The following is an 18,949-nucleotide window of genomic DNA, read 5'->3' as shown; positions in this document are numbered from 1 at the left end:
ACTGTTAATCAATCATTAGTTTTACATGAAATTTAATTATTTATTTGTTCGAAATTTAATTCATTATTTAAACATTTAAAATATATCTCAACAAATATAGAAAAAGATTTTCAAGAAAAGGTTTATATTCTTTGAAAAAGAAAATCATAATCACAAATGAGGGACAAACTAGTATTTATAAAGTTTTTTAACTGGTATCAGCATTTTGTAATATGTATTGTTAAAAAATGAGACCATAAGCATAAAAAGAGACACATATGCAATTTGAACAACAAAGTACTGAATCTCTTAACGTATCTAAACATATTTAATTAAAATTATGTAAGAACGTTTTTTCATTCCAAATTATCACTCTCATGCTGCATTAATATTATATCATCTACAAAAACATTTCATAATAAAAAATTACAGTGGCTTTGTATATTATGTGCGTTGTATTAAGTTGTACGATTATGGAATATATAATAGGTTATCCATTTTTTTTTAAATGTACATATTTATTTGAGCTCCGTAAATAGTAAATGACTTCATAAAAAATATAGATGCCAAATGTAACAATTCTTCATAAATATCTTTTAGCATTTTGTTTTGTATATTATATTAATAATTAATAATATAATAATGTGTATTATCTAAACTATTAATGATCTATTAATTTGTTTTATTTAACTATCGTTTTCTTTTTTTCTTTCCATTGAATTCGTTGTTTTTCTAAGGAAGAAAAAATTATATTTATAACATTATAAATTATATATATACTATTAGATAAAAGCTTGATATATATATATATATATATATATATATGAAAAAAATAATAATGACATTCAAAAATTTAAACTAAAAATTATAGAAGTTTTATTTAAGTGCCAATTACGATAAAAATATAATTTTCCTATATACCAGTAACATATTTATAACATAATATAATATTTTATCTAACATGTAATAAATGTGAGTTTAATATCAATTTTCTAAAACGTTAACTTCTAATTAAGATCATAATAAAAACGATTAATCGGAATTGTTGAGACTGAGAATATGTAACAGTAGTATATAGCAAATTAACATTTGCTAATATAAAGTATGTATATACTACCGTGAGAGACTGAAATTGGAGAATGTCAAGATTCACATGGTAAATATCAGCACATACCAAATACACATCGGTGAAACCCGAATATTTGAATAAATTCTTATACATTAATATTTTGGAAATATACCAATAAATCTTGACATTCTCTAATTTCGGTTTTTCATGGTAACATATATACTTAGATAGTTAACAATGATTACTATTCACTTAAATCATACATTAGGACAGTTTTATATAATAGTTAGTAACAAGTACTTATTGAATAAATTGAACTTTCCGCATAATTATCAATTGATGACGTTTACGTAGATAATAATAGGTGATTGTGTTATTTCTGTCGTATTTCATTCATAAAAAGATAAAATTGTTTTTAATCTCCATTAAATGGAAGACTAATATATAAGTGACATAATGGCCAATATATTACAAATTGTATCTATTTTCATTTTATCAAAAAAATACGACAAAAATTATGTTGCAATCTAATAAAAAGATTATTGTCCACAAAGAAATTAAAAATATTTTTTTTTGAATTAATATAAATTACTGTTCATAATTTTCGATTCAAAACAATATTTTGTTTATCCTTGTTTTTTTCACGATTTTATCTTTTACATGCTGTAAATGGTAATGAGAAAAAAAAGCAAGTAATAATATAGTTGGAATGAGGCAATGATGATGCTCCCTATAAAATTAATAATAATTAATATTTTGGCATTTCTAATATTAAAATTTTCATAAATTATATTATATATTCGAATGCACATAATTCCGGATATAATTCTATCATAGTTTTCAGATTTATTTTTCATTTGAGCGCAATTCTTCCAGCTACAAAAAAAAGATAATAATAATGATATTAATTACATATTGCATTAAAATACATGGAAAGTTTTGAAAATTAATATTTTATGAGATTTACCTCTTTTTCTTCATCTACTTCATCCTCCTCATCCTCTTCGTCAGAACCATGAACAGAAGCTGCAGGAGTAGTATGTCTTGAAGATGACGGTGAAGGTGGTTCACTGATTGGTCTTGGATAACTAAATCTGCCTACAGCACCTTCTGCATACTCCGATGCAAGTTCAGGATAAACAGTTGTCAATGCCTTTATTCTAGCTTGACGATAGTACTAAAATTATGAATAAAACATGTAGCATTTTACAGTATTCTATATAGAGAGAATCGCAAGAGAATACAAATATTCAATATACTTACAATACCAAGGTTTCTCCAATCAAGAAGATCACTCAATCTCTCAGTACGATTTCTTTGAATGATACGTTGTCTTCGACTAAGTCGAGCAAAATCGAACATATATTGTGCAAGTTGTTGAACACTGTTTTCCAAACTAATATATCTTCGATCTACGATATAAATACCATAACTCATTGGATCAGCTATATGCTCTTGCATAAAACATCCAAATCCAGATAAATTTGTTGTTATGCTAGGAATGCCCATGACAGTACATTCGGCTGGAGTATATCCCCAAGGTTCGTAATAAGATGGAAATACTCCTAAATGACAACCACGAACAAATTCTTCATAATCTAACCCAAACAATGGGTTTGTTGAGGATAAAAATTCAGGATGAAATACCATCTGTAAAATGACAATTTAGTTTAGTTATCTTTATTATCTTTATTATCTTTATTATCTTTATGTTAACATTACCTTCACTCTATCATTAACTGTGTTAAAAAGATTACATCTTCTAATGGCATTTAAGACTGGATCATTCCAATCATCTATAACATTATGTGTAGTAATAGGTGGTAATCCATTTCTTTGTAGAGCATACAAACATCTGCAACAAAATTATTAAATATAATAGAAAGCATGCCCAGTATGTTATCAATAATACATATTTATCGTAATATCACATACCGCTTGATTTTTATAATATCATCTTTTAAAAGAAGGTCTTGTGCATCCGGCATACGACCTGACAAACATAATTCATACATTCTTTTTCCCATTTTGTGCTGTATATCAGTGATTGTATCTCTTAATGCTTTGGTTACCTAATAATAAAAAGTAATCATTGAACTTTACATATTTTCTACAATCATTATTACTAAGCAATAAGTCTTACTTACGGCATGACCACGTAACGATTCTACGTTAAAATTATTAGTTCGCGCTGGAAAAATAAGAAATGCAACTACAGTAACATCTGGTCTTGATGTTTTTAAATAATGATTTAATCTTGCTAAAGCTTCTATAAAAATATCAGCTCCTTTATTTCCAAACTCATAACGGCCTGCGATAAAAAAGTATAAAGTTTTGTCCAAGTCAAAATCATAATGTCTGAAAAAAATAATACATATATATAAAGCATAAAAGTACAAAACAAATATTACAACGTGATTAACGATTAAAACGAATAATATATACCCATAAAAATGACCTCGTACAAATTCGTGTATCTTCTCTTTGCTGACAGCATGTAAATTTTGAAATTCGTGTAGTGCTGCAAACTTTTTAACATTCAATCCATTTGGTGTAATAACATCAGGTTTGCGTTTAAGTAAATGTTCAGCTTCAAATCCTGTAATATCTGATACTGTTGTAAATGTATGTGCTAAATGTGTAGCCGCTCGTTCCATACAATATCTATGATAAATTTGACGTTTTCCAGCTTCCTCATCTACACTGAACTGCAAATTAAGTAAACATATATTATTCAATTGATTTAATAATGTACAAATATTATATAAATTACCTTATCTAAATTGTTGTAAAAATCAGTCTTTCCGGCACATAAATATCTTCCAAGGAGTGTAGCATGTGTTGTAAAGACAGTCGCAACATCAACATGTCTTGTTCTTAAGGCAATTAATCCCACACCTGCTTGCCACTCATGACAATGTACAACTACTCGAGGTGGAATAACAGAATATTGTTCTGCTACTTTTCTGAAACATTTTAGATGCGATATAAAAAAATAAATCTTAATACAAAAATGAAAAACCTCTAAAGGATAAGTATTTCAACTCATTTGTTTTACCTGAATTCAGAAATAAATTGACAGACTAAATATCCAAGGATTACTGCATCATTTGCTTCAATATCTAAATGAGGAATACCAAGATTGCACGTATTCCACATTTCTTGTTTATATTCATCTAATTTCCATGCTGCACTTCCAATATCAAATAAAATTATTTGAGGATTTCCATCAACTAGCCATGTTCCAGTTACAACCTCAATAAAAGTTTATATATTAAAATAATTGAAGTATCCAATATAGGATGCAATCATTATATACAAATCTATAGTAATGAATTAAAGCAAGCATCTAATTAAAGACATTGAAAAATTATTAAAGGAACTATTATACGTAAGACAAGTCCTTGATTTATATTTGTAATCTTTTTGGTATTTAGCCAAATCATGATTATGCACATACGTGTTTAACTAATACATTAATAAATGCAACAAATGTATTATATCCAAATCATTGTTAACATATTCTAATGATTTTCCTATTATCTAGAAGTTATTTAAGAATATTTAAGTACTTAAAATTTTCTAAAAGTCTATATAATTTGTTAAAACTTACTTTAAATCCTTGATCACGTAGAATTTGTACAGCTTGATTTAATGGATTATGATGAGGAAAATCTGCCTCTTCGACTTCAGTTCTGGCAGTAAATTCTTTGTACGGTCCAATAAGACAATACTGATCGCCCATTTCTTCGGTAGATACATAAGCTTTAGATCGTATCACCGTATAAATGCCACCAACTGAAACATAAAAATATACATAATAATATAATACTAAGAATTATTAAATTTTGTTTGTTTAACAGCATACACTATTGTAAATATCAATATTTATTGTAAATAACTGTACCTTTGTTGGCAGCCTCCCACGCAACTTCAAAATACCAACGATTTTCATGTTGAGCCGTATAGCCACGGTCCATGAATTCTAGTAAATCATTTGTACTGTCTACACGGTAAAATCTTCTGGAAGCACGTTCTTTAGACATTTTGCTAGTTTATCTTTGATCTACAATTTGAAAGGAAATAAACGTTAAATATAATTAACATTTATTTTTAAATTAAATCCTTATTCATCCATTTTCATTCATTTATTTTGACACTTGCATTATCTTAATTGTTTGTAAGAGCTAATTAATAATTTGATTGATCTATACCACTTCATATTTCACTAGTTTATATAAGAGAAAGATTCTTTATTATAATTAAAACATGTGAGATTTATTTAAAAAAAATATATCAGATTTTATAAGACACTATTAAATGCTTTAATTCATAATGAAATAAAATTACAAGACAATGTTTGAAAATCAATTCAAATATTTAATACGCGTGACAGAATATTAATATTATCTAAAATCGAAAAGAAACAGAAATGAAAAAAAAAAATAATCTATCCACTGTAACTTTATTCCTCGATTGTTTTCATTCATCGTAGAATCAAATTCAATAATGAATGAAATCAATATTTAAAAAAAGTGTATAAAATAATATGCATTCGTGTGATATCGGTTAAGTTCAAAGTTCAATGACAATAGACCGTTAATGAAAAATGTTTACCGGTATCTAAACACTTGAGAAAACGAAATAAAGATGAATATGAAAGGAATTCAAATAAAAGAATCAACAATACGTTTGAAATTTGTTAGATTTCTTACCGCTCGATTGTCTTTCCTTCTTCGTCGCGAGTGTTGAAAAAAAAATCAGTTTTCTATCACTCGCAGCTCAGTCAGATAGACGACGAGCCGCAGATTTTCACGCTTGGATTCGTTTGAAGGTCACCACGGACTACAGAAAGGTCACAAGGGCTTGGGACTCTAAGATCGTCGGTACTTTAGGCAGACGAATAGCGACGAATGTAAGATAACATGATCACTTCGATCTCTTCCTTGACGAATAGATGGCACAAAATCACTTACTAACTTAATTTTACGAACGACTAAATCGTTTTAATCATATTTCACTCGTTACGAAATTCTTTATAGGTATAGTAGAAAATAAGTATCTACGCGAGCTATCTTTGTATTACGATGATGATGATGATCAAGAAAGATGTGACGCTAAAATACGTCCTTGAAAATTCAAATAACTAATTTTAGCGCCAAATGTTAATCCATTTTTTTCTTTCTTTCTTTATCTATTTAGAATGCACATGAGTGTGATACATATGTATTAATTAATACATTAATTAAAACAACAAATGTATGAAAATATCTGTTGAAATTATTTATTTTATTTCAAGAATACTGTTAAATAAATATATATATACAGATACAATTTTTTGTATTTTTTTTTTTTTCTGAATGATTACGTTCGTACATAGACCTCATTTAAATAATATTATATAAATTCCTTATATACGTCAAATTGTGATAAGATATATTTTTTGACTTAAAATGTATGAGATAAAAATAAAATGTTAGATTTCGAAATTATAGTATAAAATAGTTGGTAATTCTCTAACTTATATTTATAATATGTAATAGGATCTCGAAATAAATCCTATTGTATCCATGCAAATATTATTATAAAATGAAATGATTCGATACAAAAGAAAATGAATATGCGAATAAAAATTTGCATTGGTATATAATAATTTAATTCATATGTTATAATCATATGCGATTTCATGATATTTTTTACATCACATTTAATTCTCAATAATGTTTTAACGATGATAATTTTACAATCTCTTTCATTTTCTTTAATACAAATTTATACTTATTGTATTTTTGTCTAAGCGATATATTTGTTAAATTCTTGAATGAATGATGATGTAATGAAAAAATTGATAATACTTGAATATTTCAAATAGTTGTAAGCATTCATTATATTTTCTTGGCTATATTCGATTAAGATTTACTTTATTTTAAATATTGCCTTATTTATACTTTCCATAGATTTTTGTTTCCAAAATTCTATTACATTGTCTACAATAACTCCAACACTTATTATAAATAAACTATACGATCACTATGCTTCATGTTTAAGCTGATGATTTGTTTTAACATTTCATGACTTACTTTCATGCATTATGGACAAGATATTTTCAGCGTATTGTTCAATATTGACAGTAATAGACTATTACCTCTTTTCAGTTATATTTATTCTATAAACAATGAAATTTTTATAGAATGTATACGAATCAATTCTAATTCTATCAGTGAAAAATTTTCTTCAGGTTAATATTTATACAATTATAAATCATGTAAGTATGATTCCATACAATTCCCAGATGTATTTAAATTTAAAAGAAATAAATATTTAAAAGTGATTTAATGATTAAAAATAAATTTCATAAGAGAATAATTTCCTTTATTTACTTATCCACTTTTTTCATTTATATTTTATTGTATTCCATTTTATTAATATGTTAATTTTAGATTTTGTATATTCTCAAGAAAAAGAAAACTGTTTTGAAAAAAGTACAATAAATTAAATATATATTTCAAGTTAATTATGTTTCTGTTTATAAGAAATGTACATGTTTCTTTTTAAGTAAAAAATTTATTTTGAGGTTATGATATTTAAATTTGTTTGTTCTATTATATTTTTTTGATGGATTTTTTAAATGAATAAACAAATATTCTGCTATATTAATGCATAAACTAAAAAACAAACAAGTTAATGTATGTAATGTTTTTAAAAATAACTAAAATTAATAGATAAAGTTATATAATAATTAAGATAACAAATTGATACAATTTTTCAAATTTATTTCATATTCTTTTATGAATTTAATTATAATCTTGCACTTTTATTAATAATAAATTAATAATAAATAACAAGTATTTATAAATGTTAGTTTAGAAAGTGGCGCTGTATTCGCAGCAATCTCTCATTCACATCAAGTAACCATTCTATGTATTACATTCTATAAAGAATGCAATTTGGTGTAAGTATAAGTAAAAGCTTAAAGGTATAAACTTGTATTCACCACGTGTGTAAACGGTTACCATGGCGGTAAGATATAAATTAATTTATATATATTCATTAATTTTTTTATCTCATAAATCCTTACTATATTTATTTATTAAATTCTTAAGAATTATTACGATTATATATAACAGTAACCTCCAAATTATATATGCTATCTCTAATCTCTTTAAAATTTATTTATTCTTCTAGAATGCAAACTATTGTTTATTAATTTTTTCATAAAATATATTATTTTTTTTGTATATTATATTATTTTTCTGTTAGAATGTATTTAGGAAAAATGAATTACATATATTCATTTAAAGTCGTTGGCATAGCAACTATTTGTTTAATCCATATTTGCATGATTTGTAACTTAACTATTATTACACAAATTTTTATTATTATTCATAGACTGTTGCAACGACAAAAGTTCAAGAAGTTCGTGAGATCACGAGAATTGAGCGTATTGGTGCTCATTCTCATATTAGAGGTTTAGGATTAGATGATGTTTTGGAACCTCGCTATGTAAGTTTACTATATTATACTTGTTTTCTTTTACTTAACGATCACTTAATAAAGACAACTTAATTAAAATTTGATTTAGGTATCTCAAGGTATGGTTGGTCAAACTTCAGCTCGTCGGGCTGCCGGTGTTGTCTTGGAGATGATAAAAGAAGGAAAAATAGCAGGACGGGCTGTTTTATTAGCGGGTCAACCTGGTACTGGTAAGACTGCTATTGCCATGGGATTAGCTCAAGCTTTAGGAATTGATACTCCTTTCACATCCATGGCTGGATCTGAAATTTACTCTTTGGAGATGAGCAAAACAGAAGCTTTGACTCAAGCTATAAGAAAATCGATAGGAGTTAGAATAAAAGAAGAAACTGAAATAATAGAAGGCGAAGTAGTTGAAATTCAAGTTGATAGACCTGCAACTGGTGTTGGTGCTAAAGTTGGAAAATTGACATTAAAGACTACAGAGATGGAAACAATTTATGATTTAGGAAATAAAATGATTGATAGTTTAATGAAAGAGAAAGTACATATGTGTTTTTTAAATATATATATATATATTACTATTTTTTTTTCTTTATTTTATTAATATTAGCTTATTGTTTATAGGTACAAGCTGGTGATGTTATCACGATTGACAAAGCAACTGGAAAAATAAATAAATTAGGACGTTCATTTACGAGAGCTCGTGATTATGACGCAACAGGATCACAAACAAGATTTGTACAATGTCCTGAAGGCGAATTACAAAAACGAAAAGAAGTAGTTCATACTGTCACTTTACACGAAGTCGATGTTATAAATAGTAGAACTCATGGTTTTTTGGCATTGTTTTCTGGTGATACTGGTGAGATTAAATCCGAAGTAAGAGATCAAATAAATGCTAAAGTTGCTGAATGGCGTGAAGAAGGAAAAGCAGAAATAGTACCAGGAGTATTATTTATAGACGAAGTCCATATGTTAGATATTGAATGCTTTTCCTTTTTAAATCGTGCATTAGAAAACGAAATGGCCCCAGTTGTTATTATGGCGACAAACAGAGGTAATTTATAAGTTAATCTACAATCAAGTATACAAATTACTTTTTTATTAATATGAGTGTACTTATTATTGTTAGGAATTACAAGAATTAGGGGAACTACTTATAAAAGTCCTCATGGCATTCCCATTGATTTACTTGATCGAATGATTATTGTTCTTACAACTCCATATCAAGAAAAAGAATTAAAAGAAATTTTGAAAATTAGATGCGAAGAAGAAGATTGCGAAATGGCAGAAGATGCGTTGACTGTGCTTACAAGAATTGCTTTAGAAGCATCTTTGAGATATGCTATACAATTAATCACAACTGCATCTCTTGTTAGTCGACGTAGAAAAAGTACAGAAGTAAGTAAATTTAATTAGATAGTAGTATACTTATGAAAGCAATAATATTCATTTTCTTTCTTTGCACTTTTAGGTTAGTATAGATGATGTTAAACGAGTTTATTCTCTATTTCTCGATGAAAATAGATCAACACAATTTCTTAAAGAATATCAAGATGATTTCATGTTTAACGAATTACGTAAGTAATATTAAATAAAAGATTAGTAATATTTATAAAGATGATCAAAATTCATAGCTGTACTTTCAGTAATTTTTAAGGGAATATTACATAATTACAATCTTTATCCTTACTTTCCTTCTTGTTCTTTCAGGACTTCATTTTTTTTTTCTTATTTTTCCTCTCTGTCATTCTATCTCACTCTTACGTATATTTTAAAATAATCTTTTTATTGTCAAAATAATCTTATAAGCAAAGATCACACAGAACAGAACTTCTTGTTTCTCTTTTATCTGATGAGATATTCTTTTATTTAAAAATGTTCAAATCAACATGTGTGTTCTCTCACTCCTATCACTTACATAAACATACACATGTACATTGTGAACGCGTATTACACTATGAAGTTTTATATATTAAAGATTTATTTATTGAAAATATTTAAAAACGTATATTTGTAAAAATGACTATATGAAAATGTAAATAATCTATTTTCTTTTTTAGCTGAAGAGCCAATGGAAATTGCGTAAAAATATGGTTGTTACATTTACTTAATTTTTAATGATAAATTGACCTATGTATTGAGATTAAATGAAATTTATTTATAAACTTTTTACTATGTAAAAATTTGCATTTATATAGTTAAGGTTGTCTGTAGTGTATCTGCAAATAAATGTCATTTAAAAAACCGTGGTGTAATCCTAATGCGACTGACGTGCGCTCTAACGGTAAATAAATAAATTAGTGATTTGTCTATTTTGCCTATTCAACTCATACTGATAAATATTAGCCCTTCATATATGCTATATTGATAAGACATCATTAATTACAGTAACTCATCATCTTATTGTTATATTAATCAAGATTAATCTAAAACTATCTTGAATTAAAAAACAGTTTTCAAATATCCTAGAAAATCATAATTTGAACAATAATGAATGAAAAGAATATGAAAATATCTACAAACAATGTTGACATATCAAATGAGATCTCAACAAAAACACGAATTGATTCATTGATTAATGAGGTTAATTTAATTTTCACCAAGAAAGTATCTATAACAACTTTTTTTATATAAAATAAAAAAAAATTTGTTTTCAGTATTATAATAAAAATATTATTCTTAAAAAATCCTTACAAAAATTATATTCTTGGAAATCACAAAATTCTAAATTGTCTATTAGTAACTGGACAAAAGAGAGAACCTATAATAATCAAAAACGAGAAATTAAACATTTGAAACAAAAAATTTTAGAATACATAGAAGTTATTCAAACTGACAAACAAAAATTAAAAAATTTAAAGCTGCAAAAAGCACAAGAACATCGAGATACATGGTATACAATTTTTAATGGGAAAAATAAATTTTTAGTATACAAATACTTTTAAATTTCTTATCATATAACAGATAAGGGTGTTAATTCTTTTCAGGGATGAACTTAAATCTATGATTGCGCAATATGAAAAAATTTTTCTTAATGGACAAATTGAATATGTAAGTCTAGATTAAAGCAATGCATTATGCATGTTAATAGGATATAAGTGATACTATTCATTATATAAAATATTAAGCTTCTATGTTGCTACCACATAGTTTACTTAATCATCGTATTATTTATTTATTTATTTTATTATTATAGTCTGCTCAGAATCTAACAGGAGAAATCACAGGTTATTACAAACAATACACAGCAATAAGCGAAAAAATTACACGTATGAAAGAAAGATTAAAAATCCTTTTACAATCCAGTACAACATGGAATGGAGAAACACACACTAATTCTGATCTCAATAACTTATGTATTGTAATTGATGATCTACAGTAAGTAAAATTCAATAAAATATATATATAATTTAATAATGTTCTATTTTTTTATATATATATTATATAATATTTTTTCAAGAAATCAAAATATCGCTTTACTAAATGAAACGAAATTAGCAGAAGAAACATTAGTCGAATTAAAGGACAGGCTCAAACAAACTCAGATAATCTTGCAAGATCGTAAATTTCTAAGACGGAATCAGTTGTTCAGAAATATTTCTTATTAAAGGTATGCATTATTATTTGTAGAAGAAAAACATTGCTTGTAGGAGGTACATTTCACTTGTTTGTACATATTTCGTAATTGTATGTGCGTTATTTTTGTTATTTTTACAGATGAGATATGTAAGCTTATGAAGGGAAACTTTCTGTCGGTAAAAAGAAGTTATTAAACAGTTTTTGATAACATTTTCTAACAATAATCCACATTTAAGTTTAAAATAATCGAAAATATAATTAAATAATCTAATATTATTAATATAATTATATATATATATATATATTAGACAAAAAAATAAGAATAATATTTTGACAAAAAATAATAACTTAAGTTTCAGAAGTTATGTATTAAATATTACTGCTTATTATATTAATATTATTATTATTAATACTTGTTATTTTTTTACAGAAATTAAATAAAAAAAGAAAAAATTTAATCGTAAAGAATAATCAGAAGTTTTTATGCCGTAAAGTTTTTCCCTAATGAGTCAATAAAGTTTTTCAATTTCTATTGACTCAACTACGCCTTTTATTTTATTTAAGCTTCATAAAAACCCAAGCTTATTTCAATTACAAGATGACCCCATGATGAAAAAATTTATGTTCACACAGTGCCATTTTAAAATGACATTATTTATGTATTATATGAAATTATAATTTTTTTACAGTGAGTCACAGGAATATTCGTACCCATTCTTTATTGCCGATATGAAATAATTGATATTTGTTTGCCATGTAAAATTTCTAAAGTTCTTTTACACAGAAACAACCCTGACTCATTGTAAATACACAGCTACGTTCGTGAATGTCCTCCTTAGAAATAATAATAAATGTATTAAAATAGAAGAAGTCGAAAAGGTAAGAAGAAAAAGAAGAAGAAGAATCGTTGTCCCTGTTCGGTATATTGCTTAGGACGTTTAGATGTTCGATTAGATAAGAATTTTTTTTCTTTTTACCGAGTTGGCAAATCGATTATCCTCGTCTCTAACTATTATAAATAAATACATACATACATACATAAATATATAAAATATACACGACGATTAGATCATTAACGAAGATCTATACGAGTTGTATTATTCGATAAGAAAAAAATTCTTCCCTGAAGTTCTTCATCAACCCTCTTTTTTTATCTTTTTATATCTCTCATTTTCTTTTGTATGTACTCTATGTACTTAAGTACATCGGCTTTTATTCATCATGCTGAGAGAATTTATCGTAGTCAAGATTTATGAGACAGCGATGAACTTTTCGTTTGTTAATCAACGGACATGGTAAATATCAATGGAATTGAGAATACTGGACAATCGAAAATCAACGGAAAGAATGGAAGAAAGAGATAGAAAAATAGAAAAAGAAGAAAAGAAAAATAAATAAAAAGGATTATAAAGAGAGATGGAGTGAAGATACAATACGACACGATTATCCCTTTTGTTTCCTTCAATTTTCAGCGATATTATCGAATCGAAGAGTCACTCAGGGGTCTCTCACAATACCTTCTTCTTCTTCTTCTGCTATAATCGCGTAATGGATAACTATTTCACGATGACATTTTCTCTATCGGACACGAAACTAACCGAGTGGAAAGCGAAAGCGGCTAATAACCCTTATTAAGCTTCTACAAACGAGAAGAGAAATATAAATTAAAAAAAAAAAACAAAAGAAGGATTTCATCCGAATGTTTTTCTTATTAGCAAAGATGTACCAACGAATTAGGTTCCTTCAACGTTCGTCTATTATTGTAAACGTGCAAATTGGAGATACGTAAGTACATAAATGTTACGTTTACACGTATAAATGTTTTACCGTTTGCGAAATTGAATTTGAGTTTTTTTTTAAATGAATATTGCGTATTGATCGATTATTATGTTCAAATGTTAATGTAATAATTTCGAATATTTTAAGAATATTATTTAGGGAAGGTTGTTTTTTAAATTTAATTTTATTTTAGGGATGTTAAATTATTTCTTTATTCATATTTAAAGTTTTAAATTTTTTTTAGTATAAATTATATTAGCATAAGTAATTCCATAATTTTTTGTAGAATAAAAATTTATTTATGTAGGGTTAATTATTAGCAACATTTTTACGGAAGATTAGTTTCATTTTTATGAAATATAACCATTGACATAAAATTTGCAAAACTTTGAGGGTACATCAATTGTTGTAAAAAATTAGAAATACGAAATTCTTTTTGCTTGAGATAATTTAGGACAAGGGTAAGGTTTTGATTATATTTGTTGAGAGTAAAAAAATTAGTAAGAAAATTAGAGAACCCCAAAGGTTTTCTAGTAAGATCTACTAAAAGAAGGCATGCATCCTACCGATAACAATTCAAACGGTGCTTATTGTGCAAAGTTAGAAGTAGAATCACGTGTTATTTCTTTTGCGGTATTTAAAGGTCCTTTTCCCGATGTCGTTCCGTTCGAAGATCGTTTGACGATGACGTTATTGCGAATTGCGAGATAATAATTGAGTGTTCCTTTCTCTTCCGAGGGATTTAAAAAAAAAAAGAAAATAAAAAACAATATATATCTATATGTGTTTGTATGTATTTAGATATGTCTGTATTACAATTGGTATCATCATTGAAGATGGATATCTGTTCCTAAATCGTGAGCGATTATGGTCGAGAGTTCAATCGAATGTAGAAAACGTGCATTCTGTTTAAAATATACGGAAATTATTTTTAATCATAAAATTATTATCTTTTACTCGTATAATATTCTTAGTATTGTATAATATTCTGATGTTAGTATATTATTGATCGGAAAAAAATTATTAGTATCGTCAAATAATAATTTAATAACTTAAAAATATATTCGAAATATTTTATATTATTAAATAGAAAAAGAATAGAAATATTTTTTAAGTTATTACAATAATTGAATTTCAAATCGAGAACCAAGTCTACTAATTTAAATAAAACTAATTTTATTTGTTTAGTATTATTTCTCTAAAAAAAAAAGGTAAAACTATCCCTTGTGATTTAAAGAAAGAAAAAAAAATATAGAAGAATGATAATATTTAAAATAAAAATAATTTCAATATTATATTTCTAAAAAAATAAATGTTACTTTTCCGTGGCTTTTTTTTAGAAACTAAAAAACAAACCAGGAAGAACACAATGTGAAAGAGATAGCGAGTGGGATCGATCTATTATACTTTCGTGTTGTGAATTCATGAAAACGGTGTTGGCTCTCACTAGGTAAGATGACCTCTTCAGGGTTAAGCACGCAAAGAAGACTATGGATTCACGAGCCTGATCACATCTCGCGGAATCGAAAGCAATAGCCGTGTGTCAGGGCTAATATCGGAGATGAAAATGGGGTCGCGTTGTTAGTATCCGTAGTGCAATTGTAAAAGGATGCGCTTGCTTTCCCCTTCTTTCTATCTCTTTCTCTCTTTTATCCTTTCTCCATCTTCCTGGATTCTCTATCTCTGTTTCTCTCTTTCTAGGCTGCCAGGGCAAGCCAATCGGATCTTTTATTTTCCTTCTGTGCGATCTATGGAAGCGTGGGAGTACATGTCATTCAACCAGATACTAATACATCCACGCATACATGTTTATGTACACACGACACATATAGATATTTACTTACATGCATGTTTATGGTCCTACTGTTCCGTATCTTTGATTGTTTTACATTGATCACGATTATCACTGTTTCCAAGAAAAATATTGTTCGGTGTCTATCTAGTGTACTGCGTTGCAGTTTTCATATTCATTGTTAATCATTTTCAAACGCCGGGAGGTGTAAAAATGATATTAGAAAAGTAGAAAAACACTTTGACGCTGCTATTTCTCTCCTACGAAAATGTATTCATGAAATATTTGTAATATTTATTTTATTTAAACGATTCTCTATGTTGAATGGGTATGCGTATCATGCAGGTTGTTTACTCATACGTCCGTTATTATTATAGAAAATACCAGTTTATTCAGTTTTTTGTTTTTCATCGTATCAGATGGATTATTTTTCTTTTCCATCGATTTTATTGGAAAAAGAATACGAATATTCGTTTAATATTATTTTTTAAATAAATAATTGCGGTTGAGCGAGCTCCCGAAAATGAAATATTTTATGTAAAAGTTTTGAGTGACAGTATTTGCTTTTTTTTTCTTTTTTTGGAAGCATTTATAAATTCGAACGACTATTAAAAATATACGTTTATGTATACAGGGTTTCCTAGCCATAGAAGGCCAACTAGATATTTTCTTTGTTTTTAATGATATGAAAAATGATAAACAATAAGACATACTTTTTGTATCGTCGGTATTTTTTATCTTATAAGCGTGTATTTTTTTTATATTGAAAAAACTGAGGTATCCTGTATGTTTTAATATGTATATGTGTTGTAGATGGGTTTATAAAAAATTGGAGATACATTTAACAATTATTTCTAAAATTATTTTAATCAAAGAATCAGTATAAACATACACACATACATGTATTTATTATTTAAATGTTAAAAAATAAATCAAAATCTGTCTTTAAAAATAGAAAACATACAACATTTTAGAGATTTATTTGTTAATTTCCAAATGGATTTTCGACGCAGCAACCTCCCCGTGGTGAGATACTGTATCCGATATTGTTTACGGTGTCCAAAGAATTTGTATGGTGCAACGTATGCACTTTTGAGCCAATGACTGACGTTCGATGTATATGAAAATGTAACCTTTGTTTCGTTAATTGATTGTAATACGAATGAAATGATTTATTGAATTAATTATTTAATTGCGCGTTGTGTGATTGTTGTTTAAATTTTATTGATTTAAATTTATTTTATTTATTGTGGCATTAAATTAACATTGACACATTGTTTTTTTGAAATAATCAAATGAAACATTTAGATTTATCAAATAATTTGTAGAAAATGAATCTGCCCGGGGACATTTCTTACATACTGGCCTTTTACTTGGCCCGAGAAGGGAAGTGTGACACTACTTGAAAGTTGCTTCAAACAAAAAGTTTCTTTTTATACGAGTTTTTATGAGCGCCAAAGTTGTGTAAACCTCTTAAAAATTGAAGTTGAAAAATTAAATACATTTTCTAACAAAGAACATAAAAAGCGGAGAAAACTGTTCAAGACCCAATACTGCGCTACTCTTATCGATTGAAGATTACGAAATTTATCATAAACAAAGACTGTCACCTCCCATTCGCTACTCGAATTACAGCATGAAACAGTTGCGCCGTGCTTCGCCATGACGATTAAGAGTCGCCTATCGTGCGCAAAGGGTTAACATAGTAGAAAAGTGGTTTGAGAGGTAGAAAGCTCATTTACGAAAGGTAGCAAGAGAAAAGAAATAGACGGAGAGTTTGAGCAATAAAGAGAAAGAGAGAAAGAGTAAAGAAGTCGATGGTCGGTAGTAAAGTGCGATAGCTGTCGACGATAAGGGCAAAGTGGAGGATGAAAGTGACAGATGGACTAGTACAAGTACGAGAGAGAAAGTACTTGCTCCGGCCAACGACGGAGAAAGCTGCTCCCGGTCGTTGCAACTTCAACGAATAGATGGATCTTCTCTCTGTGTTGAATCTACTGTGTGAGAAAGATGAACTCACTAAAGAAACATCATTTCTTTTTCTCCATTTTATATACATATAGGTATGCGTGTGTGTGTGTGTGTGTGTGTGTGATACGTACAAGAGAAAGAAAGCATTAACCCTAAGGCTGTAGATATGCACCGTACTAGTACCAACCCATTTACCTTTGTTTATGTAATATTCTTCTCTTCTTTCAATCGTTATTATCTTTCCGGTCAGAGACCCCCTCGTTTAAAAATAAATAGAAATTCTTTGCCAAGAATTATTTCGATAGATACTCATCTTCTTCTATCTTCCTTTCTTTCTTCCTTCCTTTATATTTTTCCCCTTTAACTTTTCTATTCTTTTTCTTTTTCTGTTTTTTTTTTTTGGTTCTTACTATTTTAGTTAAAGGATTGTACCAACGATCCAACCGCAAATGCTTTTTGCGGCTTCCGTCGTGATCCCTACCTCTCTTTACCTTGCTTAATCTATCGATAATTCACGTAATCTAAGATATCAAGAAAGAGAGAAAGAGAGAGAGAGAGAGAGAGAGAGAAAGAGAGAGAAAGAGAGAGATTAACGGATTTGCATTTCGACTGATTACAGTCTCATAATTAATGTGATCGCGCATCTTGATTTCGCATACTATACTTTCGTCATTTTGTCGATCATAAATTTCGAGATAGGCTTGCGTTGCACTAATTCGTAACAATAGATAGAATGTTTTACTTAGTTAATTATAGTTATCAAAACTCGAGATGGAGAGAGAGAGAGAGAGAGAGAGAGAGAGATAGAGAAAAAGAATGGATTTATTTTCCATGTATCCGATGTTGCATCTTCGAGAAATAGGATACGAAACGCGTGTAGTAGCATAACGATTCACGTTCGGTGCCATGAAAGATCGCATTTTGCTGTGTATTACCTCAGATTCATGAGAGAGAAAGGAATGGGATGCGACCTTTCTTAATCCAGATATCTCCTCGTTCGGTTTATTCCTTCATTCCTTCACTCGTTTACTCGTTTCGAATTATATGTAAGAAAATATTTTCTTTTTGCGATCAATTATACGCGTGTTGTCATTTAAATTTCTTTTCTCTCTTCAATTTTTATTTTTATCAGCATAATTTATTTCTTTATAAATTTTCTTTTCACACACAATTAATAGCATTTAAATTTTTGATAAATTTAGATTCACAGATATATTGGTTTACGTTTTACTTTAAAAAAAAAAATGATTTACTAAATTATCTTATAACGAACGATTTTATCTGTACAAGTAATACAACAT

General features: G+C 27.6%; 3 protein-coding genes across 3 annotated transcripts; 2 read left to right on the top strand and 1 right to left on the bottom strand.

The window, feature by feature from the left end:
* Window positions 1-1,822: 1,822 nt before the first annotated feature.
* Window positions 1,823-6,154, bottom strand: LOC122519547 (glycogen [starch] synthase). The gene is made up of 12 exons (XM_043639063.1): window positions 5,764-6,154; window positions 4,956-5,114; window positions 4,662-4,846; window positions 4,107-4,303; window positions 3,822-4,014; window positions 3,494-3,756; window positions 3,196-3,406; window positions 2,984-3,120; window positions 2,771-2,903; window positions 2,312-2,698; window positions 2,016-2,225; window positions 1,823-1,924 (listed from the first exon to the last, which is right to left on the bottom strand). Exons 2-12 carry the CDS (start codon window positions 5,092-5,094, stop codon window positions 1,895-1,897), a joined length of 2,085 nt encoding a protein of 694 aa, XP_043494998.1. The 5' UTR covers window positions 5,095-5,114; window positions 5,764-6,154; the 3' UTR covers window positions 1,823-1,894.
* Window positions 6,155-7,957: 1,803 nt separating this feature from the next.
* LOC122519545 (ruvB-like 2) lies at window positions 7,958-10,837 on the top strand. Its single transcript, XM_043639060.1, has 7 exons — window positions 7,958-8,068; window positions 8,438-8,551; window positions 8,631-9,065; window positions 9,149-9,581; window positions 9,657-9,925; window positions 9,999-10,104; window positions 10,588-10,837. Exons 1-7 carry the CDS (start codon window positions 8,063-8,065, stop codon window positions 10,611-10,613), a joined length of 1,389 nt encoding a protein of 462 aa, XP_043494995.1. The 5' UTR covers window positions 7,958-8,062; the 3' UTR covers window positions 10,614-10,837.
* Window positions 10,838-10,913: 76 nt separating this feature from the next.
* LOC122519546 lies at window positions 10,914-12,353 on the top strand. Its single transcript, XM_043639062.1, has 6 exons — window positions 10,914-11,110; window positions 11,185-11,420; window positions 11,515-11,578; window positions 11,724-11,905; window positions 11,988-12,137; window positions 12,245-12,353. Exons 1-5 carry the CDS (start codon window positions 11,018-11,020, stop codon window positions 12,133-12,135), a joined length of 723 nt encoding a protein of 240 aa, XP_043494997.1. The 5' UTR covers window positions 10,914-11,017; the 3' UTR covers window positions 12,136-12,137; window positions 12,245-12,353.
* The last annotated feature ends 6,596 nt before the right edge of the window (window positions 12,354-18,949 follow it).

This window comes from Polistes fuscatus, unplaced genomic scaffold, assembly GCF_010416935.1.
Source record: "Polistes fuscatus isolate 324 unplaced genomic scaffold, CU_Pfus_HIC Scaffold3, whole genome shotgun sequence".
In the NCBI taxonomy this organism is placed as follows: Eukaryota; Metazoa; Arthropoda; class Insecta; order Hymenoptera; family Vespidae; genus Polistes; species Polistes fuscatus.
This window is presented reverse-complemented; position numbering and strand designations above follow the sequence as displayed.

Bases quoted from the DNA above. Each gene is read 5' to 3' on its own strand.
- LOC122519547 (XM_043639063.1), bottom strand. From the start codon at position 5,094: ATGTCTAAAGAACGTGCTTCCAGAAGATTTTACCGTGTAGACAGTACA. The intron at 3,121-3,195 runs GTAAGTAAGACT...TTTTATTATTAG, and splicing joins AATCGTTACGTGGTCATGCC to GTAACCAAAGCATTAAGAGA. The intron at 2,699-2,770 runs GTAATGTTAACA...GTCATTTTACAG, and splicing joins CAGTTAATGATAGAGTGAAG to ATGGTATTTCATCCTGAATT.
- LOC122519546 (XM_043639062.1), top strand. From the start codon at position 11,018: ATGAATGAAAAGAATATGAAAATATCTACAAACAATGTTGACATATCA. The intron at 11,111-11,184 runs GTTAATTTAATT...ATTTGTTTTCAG, and splicing joins TTGATTCATTGATTAATGAG to TATTATAATAAAAATATTAT. The intron at 11,906-11,987 runs GTAAGTAAAATT...TATTTTTTCAAG, and splicing joins ATTGTAATTGATGATCTACA to AAATCAAAATATCGCTTTAC.
- LOC122519545 (XM_043639060.1), top strand. The intron at 9,066-9,148 runs GTACATATGTGT...TATTGTTTATAG, and splicing joins ATAGTTTAATGAAAGAGAAA to GTACAAGCTGGTGATGTTAT. The intron at 9,926-9,998 runs GTAAGTAAATTT...TTGCACTTTTAG, and splicing joins GACGTAGAAAAAGTACAGAA to GTTAGTATAGATGATGTTAA.